Consider the following 12997-nt stretch of genomic DNA (forward strand, 5'->3'; position numbering starts at 1 on the left):
TAACAAAGTAAACAAACTAAAATACAATTGAACAATTGTGGAACTGCACTTTTTTAATGCAATTTCACCACCCCCTTTTCCAGTATACTATATGGCAAGATCAATGGTGTTGTTCAAAAGTACAACTGGTTTGAAAAAAAAAAATCAAGCCCTCACAAGGCCATATTGCCTGAAAATTTTAAAAAAATGTTACAGCTCTGGGAAGAAAGGCTAGCAAAAAACAAAAACGCACAAATGAATAATCCCAAGGTCGTGAAGGGGTTGAACTAGAGCCAAATAGTCAATAAAATCACACTGAGCTTATTCCCACTAAATATGGCAAAATTATGAATAGATTGCTGGTGTTTTACGTCAAAGTCTACACATCTTAACTGGAAACCCCCATCGGTCCCCTCCGTTCAACACTGGTTAAAGTGCTTTCTTTTTTGTAATGAGACAAACTTCACTTCTGCTGTAGGGACTTAGCATGCCCTACGGACTTAGCGCTGATCTCACTGCAGAGCTGTGTGTGATTATGAGCGCAGAGAAGCCATTACATGAATCACACTGGTAAACACCTCCTTTCATTTAAAATAAGCTCTGGGGGCAGTTTCTCAGGGAGATCCGTGTCCGCCCCACAGATCTTAAAGGGAACCTGTCACCTGAATTTGGCGGGACTGGTTTTGGGTCATATGGGCGGAGTTTTCGGGTTCTCTGTCCTCCATAGTACACGCCTGCACAAGGCAAGATTGCTTTGCGCAGGCGTGTACTATGGAGGACAGAGAATGAACTTCAATCCAATATTGCAGCCAGCATGCAGCCAGCAGGTAAGGAAAGGGTGAATCAAACACCCGAAAACTCCGCCCATATGACCCAAAACCAGTCCCGCCAAATTCAGGTGACAGAGTCCCTTTAACAGCTTTAATATTAAGTAAAATCTAGATTTCTCCTTCATAAGACATCGGATTGCAGATATCAATGTATTATTTTATTGATTTATTATGACCTACATGCCCATACAGGTGACTTAGGAGGGTTGTTCCTATTGAAAGATTCCCTTTAAAAGTTTTAGCAGGCAAGTATTGTTTTATCTACAATTGGAGGGTGTGGGGTGCATCAATTAAGAAGAATAAAAAAAAAAAAGGAAAAATTGTGAACATTTAAAAATAACGCAAGCCAAACTACTGGGGCCACTTTTTAATTCCTCATAGCATAGATTTAACCCCTTCCCGACAGCCCTTTTTTGTTTTTGCGTTTTTCGCTCCCCTCCTTCCCAGAGCCATAACTTTTTTATTTTTCTGTCAATATGGTCATGTGAGGGCTTATGTTTTGCGGGACGAGTTGTACTTTTGAACGACACCATTGGTTTTACCATGTCTTGTACTAGAAAACGGGAAAAAAATTCCAAGTGCGGTGAAATTGCAAAAAAAAGTGCAATCCCACACTTGTTTTTTGATTGGCTTTTTTGCTAGGTTCACTAAATGCTAAAACTGACCTGCCATTATGATTCTCCAGATCATTACGAGTTCAGAGACCGGCACAGCATCGACGTAGAAATCCCGCGTCTCTGATTGGTCGAGGCCGCGACCAATCAGCAACGGGCACAGCGACGATGATGTCATAAAAGGACGTAGACATCCCGCGTCTCTGATTGGTCGAGGCCGCCAGGCCTCGACCAATCAGCAACGGGCACAGCGACGATGATGTCATAATGGTTGCCATGGCGACGATGATGTCATAAAGGTTGCCTCGACCAATCAGCGACGGGCACAGTCTGCCGCGAATTCTGGAATCATCATTGTCCATATATTACAGGGACATGCATATTCTAGAATACCCCCGCACGGGGGCCCCAGGGGGCCACACGGAGCTACCCCATGGGGGAGGGGCCCCCGCCCCCCGCCGCGGGGAAGAGCGACGATGATGTCATAAAGGACGTAAACATCCGCGTCTCTGATTGGTCGAGGTCGCCAGGCCTCGACCAATCAGCGACGGGCACAGTATCGACGTAGATGTCATAATGGTTGCCATGGCGACGATGATGTCATAAAGGACGTAGAAATCCCACGTTTCTGATTCAGCGATGGGCACAGTATCGACGTAGATGTCATAATGGTTGCCATGGCGACGATGATGTCATAAAGGTTGCCTCGACCAATCAGCGACGGGCACAGTCTGCCGCGAATTCTGGAATCATCATTGTCCATATACTACGGGGACATGCATATTCTAGAATACCCGATGCGGGGGGCCCCCCGGGGGAATTGTGGCCCGATTCTAACGCATCGGGTATTCTAGAATATGCATGTCCCCGTAGTATATGGACAATGATTCCAGAAATCGCGGCAGACTGTGCACGTCGCTGATTGGTCAAGGCAACCATTATGACATCTACGTCGATACTGTGCCCATCGCTGAATCAGAAACGTGAGATGTCTACGTCCTTTATGACATCATCGTCGCTGTGCTCGTTGCTGATTGGTCGAGGCGGCCAGGTTTTTCCGTCTGTCTGTCTGTCCTGGAAATCCCGGCTCTCTGATTGGATGTCATAAAGGACGTAGAAATCCCGCGTCTGATTGGTCGAGGCCGCCAGGCCTTGACCAATCAGCAACGGGCACAGTATCGACGTAGATGTCATAATGATTGCCATGGCGACGAAGATGTCATAAAGGTTGCCTCGACCAATCAGCGACGGGCACAGTCTGCCGCGAATTCTGGAATCATCATTGTCCATATACTACGGGGACATGCATATTCTAGAATACCCGATGCGTTAGAATCGGGCCGCCATCTAGTGTATTATATATGCACACCTAGGTGTTGACAAAAGGAAAAGGTTAGCTTTCAGTACAGTATGTTAATAATTGCATTGCATCTATACAAAGGTTCACACTACATAATACATACACATCACTACATTATATAGCGACGAGAGAGATATATATAGTTATATTGTGTGCCAACAGTAATGGAAGCTTTCTGTGGCTGCTTTTCATCCAAAGGAGTGGGCTCACTCACAATTTTGCCTAAATAAAGAATGATATCTACACATCCTACAAGAGCAAGCTCTCATTGATTCAGGGGCAATTTGGTGGTGAACAAATTTTTTTCCAGCATGGTGGAGAACGTCATAAAGTGATAACTAAGTGGCTCAGTGAACAAAACTTTTCGGTCCATGACCAGAGAACTCCCATAATCTCAATCCCATTGAGAACCTGTAGGCAATCCTCAAAATGTGGGTGGAAAAACAGAGAATTTGCGATATACTCCAATGAGGCGGTGCTGGTGACGAATAGAGCTGGAGCGACAGACTTCAGGTCTGCAACCTAATTTGAATATCAACTCCGTTACACAGGAACAGGCCATATAAAGGTATTGCAGGACTGACCTTTGGAAGAGCTACATGTGCATATAAATAGTTTTTTTTTATTTTTTTTTTGGGGGGGGGGGATCCAGTTGACAGAGATTCCCTTTAAATGTTTAGAATTGTACGTCAGTAACCACTGCAATATCTGACTAAAAGATCTAAAATACACATTAAAGCAGCAAACTTTGTAAAAAACAAAATTTGTGTCAGTCTGAAAACTTTTGGCTACAACTATATGGGTATATTTCTCAGTATCTCCAGTATCTATATTATACTTGACAGCTTAGGAAACATGGACTTTTTAAGGGGAGCAGCAAATGTTTAGAAATGTTGGACCAACCGTGAATTTTGTACCAGATGTCTAGAATAAAATTTGACTAGCAGGTTGAAAACTGATACAGACGGCATCTCCTGTAACAGCTACGAGAAATAGTGCAAATAGCTGCTGTTTAACCATTTAAATACCACTGTCCATCACTGACCGCAGCATTTAAATGGTGCAACTGCCGATGCGAACGGGCACCGGCATACATCGGGACACCATGATGTGATCACAGGGGTTAATGGGTGGCAGTAGTATTTGTATTGATCAGTAAAATTATGTTGCCAAACATTTGTCCACAAAATTAACATGGTAACAACAACACCCCACAACCAAAGGAAAATTGCATTTTTATTTTCATTTTCTATTTTAAATGCACTTGGAATTTTTTTGAGAATTTTTGAAAATGAAGAGCTGATTCTGTTGATGCTAAATGTAATAAAGACAGATTAAATTACCTGGGAAACCACCAAACTGTGCTCCAGCTTCACGCCTTGCCTCTTCCTCCTGAGAACATAGAAAGGAAAAATGTATATTTATATTTTTATACAGAAAATAAAAAAAAAGCATAAGACATCTGATGCATTTGTATGGACAAGTATGCCTAGTTTAGTGGGGGGCGCCCAGGGACGGGTTGTCCACTTACAAACTGCCTAGAATATAAAAAAAGGGGTCACCATGGCTTTAAATATTTGATGGCTTATCAATAAGACAGCGTTTTGATAGGCAAGTATTAGCACCCCCTACAATCAATTATCCGCATGGGCTTCAGGCTGATCCACATTTGCCTGTACCATATTTTAATAAAACATTCAAGATAGTGTAGACAGGAAAGAGATCATTCACTTTAATGAACACAATACTGATATTGACACCCACCAATCTAATATGGATGCCATATCCTGAGAAGACATTTGTGTGCTTTTGTAAAAGGCTGGATAATTCCTTTAAAGGGAACCTGTCACCCCCAAATACAAAGGTGAGCTAAGCCCACCGGCATCAGGGGCTTATCTATCGCATTCTGTAATGCTGTAGATAAGCCCCCGATGTAACGTGAAAGATGAGAAAAAGAGCTTAGATTATACTCATCTGGGCGGGCAGACCGATCCGATGGGCGTCGCGGTCCGGGGCCTCCCCATCTTCATAGGAGGACGTCCTCTTCTTGTCTTCACGCTGCGGCTCCGGCACAGGCGTACTTTGTAAGAAGATGGGAGGCCCCAGACCGCGACGCCCATCAAACCGGACCGCAGCGGGACCGTCCCTGGGTGAGTATAATCTAACCTCTTTTCTCATCTTTCAGGTTACATCGGGGGCTTATCTACAGCATTACAGAATGCTGTAGATAAGCCCCTGATGCCGGTGGGCATAGCTCACCTTCAAATTTGGGGGTGACAGGTTCCCTTTAACCGATGACCATGTATAATTAGGTCTCACAATAACTACACTTTAGGCTACGTGCACACGTTCAGGAATTTTTGCTTTTTTTTGCTAGAAAAACGAGAAAAAACGCTTACATTATGCATCCTATTATTAGAATGCATTCCACATTTTTGTGCACATGCTGCGTTTTCTTCCACGGAGGAATCGCATTCCGGAAAAAAACGTAGCATGTTCATTCTTTGTGCGGAATCGCGGGGATTCCTCACACATAGGAATGCTTTGATCCGCTTACTCTCCGCATGTGGCTATGCCCACCATGCGGGAAGTACCGTAAGCGGATCATGTGCGGTTGGTACCCATGGTGGAGGAGAGCAGAGACTCCTCCAGGCCCTGGGAACCATATAATTGTTTAAAAAAAAAAGAAAAAAAGAATTAAAATAAAAAATCATGATATTCTCCCCTCCGGCATCCCCGGCAGTCTTCACGCTCCTCACGTTCCCAATAATGCCTTGCGGCAATGACCTGTGATGACGTAGTGGTCTCGCGAGACCGATACGTCATCTGGGGTCATTGCTGCTAGGCATTATTGGGAACGGGAGCATCGCTAGGAGTGGGAAGACTGAAGGGGACGCCGGAAGGTGAGAATATCACGATTTATTTTTTTTTTAATATTATTTTTAACATTAGATCTTTTTACTATTGATGATGCATAGGCAGCATTAATAGTAAAAATTAGGTCACATAATCCGTACATGTAAATTGACTGTCAGCTGTGTAGTATAGCTAAAAAAAACCAAAACATTACAAAACATATTGCACATATTAAGAGTTTGTCTCTTATTAAATGGGTATAAATTGCCATGTGGTTTGAAAAGAGCAACGGTGCCCTTATTAAAAATCCTCTCCATTCTCAAGAATGAAGAGAGTTTTAATTCTGTAAGTGTAAGGTATAGTTCATTGCCATCGTTACCTGCCACCTCAGAGACGGCCAGTGCCCTACCCTAGCCAAGGAGTGGGCACTTGTAAGCTGTTGTACTTCTCCCTGAAGTGCACTGCCCCCAGAGATCAGTGGGAAGGGAACGGTGCACTGCTGAAGATAGGAGATTACCCCTTTAAGAATTTGGGAACCGTTCAATGGTGATAAGCAGCAGAGCAGTAGACTGTTGGCATGGGTAGTGCATGCCAGGATGTACGATTTGGTGTCAGGTGTGTTGTCAACAGGAACAAGTTATGTCAAAATGGCACGGGTACACTTACACATATAGGGTGCACAAAGAAAGCTGTATCCCTCCGATTGGCCATCATATACCAGCATATGTAAAAGATCGCCCCCGGGGTCTAATAAGCCCAGTAATGGAGAGCCATCATCTCAGCAGACCATTACAAAAGTACCCCTCTCTCCAGGCAGCTTCATGCCAAAAGGAACAAAATAATAATAATATAATAATAATAATTTTTTATTTATATAGCGCCAACATATTCCGCAGCGCTTTACAAATTATAGAGGGGACTTGTACAGACAATAGACATTACAGCATAACAGAAATACAGTTCAAAACAGATACCAGGAGGAGTGAGGGCCCTGCTCGCAAGCTTATAAACTATGGGGAAAAGGGGAGACACGAGAGGTGGATGGTAACAATTGCTTTAGTTATTCGGACCAGCTATAGTGTAAGGCTCAGGTGTTCATGTAAAGCTGCATGAACCAGTATGTAGCAGTACAGACACAGAGGGCTAATACTGCATAAAGTGTATGAGAACATGATGCGAGGAACTTTTATTTTTTTTTTTTATTATAAATAGGCCACACAGGGATCGTTAGGTTAATGCATTGAGGCGGTAGGCCAGTCTGAACAAATGAGTTTTTAGGGCACGCTTAAAACTGTGGGGATTGGGGATTAATCGTATTAACCTAGGTAGTGCATTCCAAAGAATCGGCGCAGCACGTGTAAAGTCTTGGAGACGGGAGTGGGAGGTTCTGATTATTGAGGATGCTAATCTGAGGTCATTAGCGGAGCGGAGGGCACGGGTAGGGTGGTAGACTGATACCAGGGAGGAGATGTAGGGTGGTGCTGAGCCATGGAGTGCTTTGTGGATGAGGGTAGTAGTTTTGAACTGGATTCTGGAGTGGATGGGTAGCCAGTGTAATGACTGGCACAGGGTAGAGGCATCGGTGTAACGGTTGGTGAGGAATATGATCCTGGCTGCAGCATTCAGGACAGATTGGAGCGGGGAGAGTTTTGCAAGAGGGAGGCCGATTATTAGAGAGTTACAATAGTCCAGACGAGAATGAATAAGTGAAACAGTCAGAGTTTTTGCAGAGTCGAAAGTAAGAAAAGGGCGAATTCTAGAAATGTTTTTGAGATGCAGGTAAGAAGAGCGAGCCAGTGATCGGATGTAGGGGGTGAATGAAAGGTCAGAATCAAGGATGACCCCAAGGCAGCGGGCATGTTGCTTTGGAGTAATGGTGGAACCGCACACGGAGATGGCAATGTCAGGCAAAGGTAGGTTAGTAGAGGGAGAGAACACGAGGAGTTCAGTTTTTGACAGGTTTAGTTTCAGATAGAGGGAGGACATGATGTTAGAGACAGCGGTAAGACAATCACTGGTGTTTTCTAACAAGGTCGGTGTGATATCAGGAGCAGAAGTGTATAATTGGGTGTCGTCAGCATAGAGATGGTACTGGAAACCAAATCTACTGATTGTTTGTCCAATAGGGGCAGTATACAACGAGAAGAGTAGGGGGCCTAGGACTGATCCTTGAGGAACCCCAACAGTAAGGGGAAGGTGAGAGGAGGAGGAACCAGCAAAACATACAGTGAAGGATCGGTCAGAGAGATAGGAGGAGAACCAGGAGAGAACGGTGTCCTTGAGGCCGATGGAGCGGAGCATAGTGAGGAGGAGCTGATGATCCACAGTGTCGAATGCTGCAGAGAGATCCAAGAGAATTAGCATGGAGTAGTGACCATTAGATTTAGCTGTTAGTAGGTCATTAGAGACTTTAGTGAGGGCAGTTTCAGTAGAGTGTAAAGAGCGGAAGCCAGATTGAAGAGGGTCGAGAAGAGAGTTATCTGAGAGCTAGCGGGTAAGACGGGAGTGGACCAGGCGTTCGAGGAGTTTAGAGATGAAGGGAAGATTAGAGACAGGTCTATAATTAGCGGCACAGTTTTGATCGACAAAACAAAATGTGTTTAAATGCATAATCCTTCTCTCCTGCAAAAATGTTCCATCAGGGAAGAATGAGACGCCTTTTATTTTTCTCTTCTTACCGCTAAGGATGGATTCACACGTCCATGTTTCACAGTCTGATGCACAAACTGGCAGCGAGTTTCCTCACCTGAACTCAACAATATCACTATGAGGCTGTGGAGTGTCAGTCAATCTGTGCTTCAAAGTCTGTATTTGAAACACAAAGCACAGACTCTTCTACCATGAGGCGAGATGAACATGAAGATCTGAGGGGTTTCCCAGGGGGCAACATTTCGACAATTCCTTGCAGTAGGATTCGGCAATTATTCCAGAACCAGTTGTTAAAGGGTAACTGACAGGTCCCTCATGCCCGAATTAGACTATTTGCTGCCAAACTGCTTGCCCAACCAACCCTTTTTTCCTCCAAAAATGTAGAGCAAAATGGGGGATGCATTTTTTAGTCTGAATGTACTGGCTCAGGAGGTGGGGGAGCGGCACTGGCAGATCAGCGGCTCACAGAGGCAGGAGCCGGCTGCGTGGCTAACTCCTGTACCACTGCTAAATCTTTATTAATATAGCGCCAGCATAACATATTCTGCAGCGCTTTACAGTGTAACAGTTCATACACAAAAGTCATAAGTAATAACGTTAAAGATAACACAATAATTGGGCCGTGTCCTAACTGGCCATGTCAGCGGACGCATAGCAGAGCGCTCCCACTACCGTCCTGTGTAAAAATCCTGAGCAGACGCCGCTGACCGGACTTTTTGCTGCTTACCGGCTGGCTGAAGGTCTGGGGAGCAAAGTGGTGCTGAGCGGTGGCCCCGACACCGGAGGAAATGACTAGGGGGCGGCAGAGAGACGCGGAGCCGGCGATGCAGGAGCCAGCCAAGATGGCGCCGAGGCCAGAGAAGACGGCGAAAAAGCTAATGCCGCATGTTAGAAGCGCATGGAGGTGGCGGCGAAGCTTCAGCAGTTTGCCAGAGTGGTAGCAGCGGAGGAGGCAGAGAAGGTAACCGGAGCTGGAGCTGACATTGAAGAGGAGGAGGTGATCCCAGCAGGACAGCAAGAGGTACACAAGGGGAGGGAGGAAAGCAGCATGGCGGTGGCAATAGGGGGATCTGAAGATCTGACACCGGGAGCGGATCTGACACCGGGAGCGGAGCCGACCCTCAGGGATGTTTTTGTACTTGTCTCCTCATGCAAACAGTCCCTGAATACCCTGACCCTCCAGATGCAGGAGGTTAAAGGGGGAAACAGCACAAATAAACACAGCACTGCAAAAGATGGACAGACGCATGGGGGTGGTGGAGGAGAGGGTGAGCACTGCAGACGATCATATAGTAAAGCTGCAAAAAGTGGAGAAAAAGTTTGCTCAAGCGATATCAGAGCTGGCTGCAAAATCTGAGGATCTGGAAAACAGGTCAAGAAGGAATAATATACGTATAGCGGGTCTGCCTGAAAAAACTGAGGGGAGAAACCCCACTGAGTTTATTGAAAGCTGGCTGATGGAGAAAATTGGTGGCACAGTGCTGACAAAAGTGTTTGCAATTGATAGAGCTCATAGGGTCCCGCCGAAGCCCCCCGCCCCAGGAGCGAATCCCTGTACCATGCTTGCCAAAATACTGAATTACATAGACAGGGACATTATCCTTCGGAAGGCTAGAGAAATGGAGGATCTGACGGCTGATGGTCAAAGAATTGCTATTTATCCAGACTATTCTGCTGCAGTTCAGAAACAAAGGATGAAGTTCACCGGTGTCAAGAGACGACTGAGGGAACTGGGAGTGTAATACTCTATGATGCTTCCTGCAAAGTGAAGAGTGGTGGCTTTTGATAAAACCCAATTTTTTCTGACACCGGAGGACGCTACCCAGTGGATAGACAGCAATGCTAAACAACTCAAGGGAAAAGGAGACTGAACTTCCGGGGAGATCCGGATGGGAGATATTTTGCTGTCGCTGGAGAAGGGATCTGTGATTGATAGCATAATTGCTAAAGGGATTGGCAAATGTTGAGGGCTGAGCTGGGCCATATTGAGTGAATGGCCAGAGGGTGCACTAATGGTTACTAAGTACGGGGGAGGAGGGTTATGCGGTGTACTGCAAGTGAATTGTTCTCTCTTTACCTGTTCATACACGTTGAAATGTTTTGTTTTGTTTAAAGAACTAATAAATTTTGTTTTTTTTACGGTAGCAGGAGGCAAGGGGAGAGGGTAAAGCAAGGGAGAGTGTTCGCAATGGGCGGTGGAGCCCCATTCTTGATAGTAACATAGTAACATAGTTAGTAAGGCCAAAAAAGACATTTGTCCATCCAGTTCAGCCTATATTCCATCATAATAAATCCCCAGATTTACGTCCTTCTACAGAACCTAATAATTGTATGATACAATATTGTTCTGCTCCAGGAAGACATCCAGGCCTCTCTTGAACCCCTCGACTGAGTTCGCCATCACCACCTCCTCAGGCAAGCAATTCCAGATTCTCACTGCCCTAAAAGTAAAGAATCCTCTTCTATGTATAGTAACATAGTTAGTAAGGGGCAAAATGTGTAGCATTGGGAGGGTTAGGGGTGGGTGAGTTGGGATTTGGTAGGGGGGATGGGGGAGGTTAGACAGCTCATACTTGGGAGTAAAGATAGAATGAAGGATGATGAGTAACATGATGGGAGGCCGCATTAAGATACTGAGCTGGAATGCAAGAGGCCTTGCTTATAAGTCTAGAGGAGCGGCGAGTCTGCAGTATGCTCGAGATCAAAGGGCTTCAATGATATGCCTGCTGGAGACGCATTTTGTGCGGGAGAGGGTGGATGTACTAAATAGGCGATGGATATAGAGGGCATACCACCCTACCTTCTCTACGTATTCAAGGGGTGTGTCAGTGCTGGTACCCGTGGGAGTGCAGTATGAAGAGGTGAAGATGAATGTGGATGGTCAGTACGTGGTGGTACAATGTAAAATAAATGGAGTGTTGATGTGCATAGCGGCAACGTATATTCCGCCTCTTTACTCAAGTAAGAAAATTAGAGAAGTGTTGGAGCCGGTGGAACGATGGGGCCCGACACCATTTCTAATTATTGGTGATTTTAACAATATATGCGATGACTTTTGGGACAAAAATAAAAACATCCAAAATAGGACGGGGGAGGGGGGGAGGGAGAGGGGGGTGTTTGGGCATTGCACACTACTATGTCTGGTACCTATGTTCGGGAAATAGGTATGATTGACCTATGGAGTGTTAGACATGTTGGGGAGACGGGGTATTCATGTTATTCACCGGCTCATAGTACTTTGTCCAGAATTGATATGGCTTTAGGTAATCGTCTGTTGGACACGATGGTGGGAGACGTGCGGTACTTACCAAGGGCCCTCTCAGACCATAGTCCAATTGAGGTAGAGTTTCGATTGCTGGGGATACAGGCTGAGAGCAGGAGAGAGTGGAAGATCCACCCTAACTGGCTGCACAGTATAGATTAAGATAATATAAAACAGGAGGTGGCGGAATTCTTTGAGCTGAATGATGGGAGTACAGATGCTCTCACTGTTTGGGAAGCCATGAAGGCGTACTTAAGAGGGCTGCTGTTTAGAGATATTAGTAGGTGTAAGCTGAAGACGAGGGAGGCAGAGAAGGTAGCGGTTTATGAGCTGAGGGCAGCGGAAGACGAGATGGTAATAATGGGAACTCCTGAGGCTGGGAACAGATTACAAACAGCGCAAAATCATATGGAGACAATTTTGTTGGGTAAGGCTGCTTGAAGCGGGAATTTCAGAGGCTGACTTATTATCAGGAGGGAGAGAATGTTGGTCACATGCTGTCCCTGGTGGCTTCTGCCCAGAGGAGTACTTTGTTTGTCCATTCGCTGGTTTCTGGGAGTGGTAATAGAGTCTCCGAAACCTCAGATTTTGAATGTCTTCGCGGACTTTTACGCAGGCCTATATTCCTCTCGGGTGGATGCGTCGGCGGGAGACACAGTGGCTTTCCTGGAGGGACTGGGGCTGCCGAGATTGAGTGAGGCAGACAGAAGCCATGGAGGCTCCTATTACGGAAGAGGAACTGGGTCGGGCACTATAGTCTTAGGCTAATGGGAAGGCGCCTGGAGTGGATGGGTTACCCACTGAAATTTATAACAATATGAGGGAGGTGTTCGTTCCCAGATTAAAGGTGGTTCTAGACGAGGCTAAGTGTAGAGGGTATCTGCCAGCTTCCATGAGAGAAGCCATAATAGTGGTAATTCCAAAGGAGGATAAAGATTTGGGGAAACCCAAGTCATATTGACCAATTTCTTTGCTCACTATGGATGTCAAGCTTCTGGCCAAGGTGTTAGCGACCCGCTTGTCGAGTGTCATCACTAACCTGGTGCACCCAGATCAATCTGGCTTTATGCTCGACAGATCTACAGCGGTCAACCTGCGAAGGCTGTTTATGAATTTGCAGCTTAGGTCTGACAACTGTGGCCAGAGAGTTATCACATCCTTAGATGCCCATGAGGCGTTCGATAGTGTGGAATGGGGATATCTCTGGCAGGTGCTTAAGTTGCATGGGTTTTGGCTCGCAGTTTGTGTCCTGGATTCAGCTGCTGTATTCGCGGCCGGTGGCTAGAGTCAGAGTGAATGGGGAGTTATTGCAGTCTATAAAATTGGCTAGAGGGGCAAGGCAGGGATGTCCGCTCTCTCCTCTTTTGTTTGCTCTGGCTGTGGAACCATTGGCTGCCAAAATTCGACAGTCTGATGAGGTGTCTGGGTTTAAGTACGGAATAATTGA

General features: G+C 45.7%; 1 protein-coding gene across 1 annotated transcript in view; it reads right to left on the reverse strand.

Moving 5' to 3' along the window:
- The window catches only part of ST13 (ST13 Hsp70 interacting protein), a 245178-nt gene that overhangs the window by 8554 nt on the left and 223627 nt on the right, over nucleotides 1-12997 (reverse strand). Inside the window, exon 10 of the mRNA XM_069737082.1 lies at nucleotides 4127-4175. Coding sequence (XP_069593183.1) covers nucleotides 4127-4175 — 49 coding nt within the window. The remainder of the gene's footprint in view (nucleotides 1-4126; nucleotides 4176-12997) is intronic.

Source organism: Ranitomeya imitator, chromosome 8 (genome assembly GCF_032444005.1).
Source record: "Ranitomeya imitator isolate aRanImi1 chromosome 8, aRanImi1.pri, whole genome shotgun sequence".
Classification (NCBI taxonomy): domain Eukaryota; kingdom Metazoa; phylum Chordata; class Amphibia; order Anura; family Dendrobatidae; genus Ranitomeya; species Ranitomeya imitator.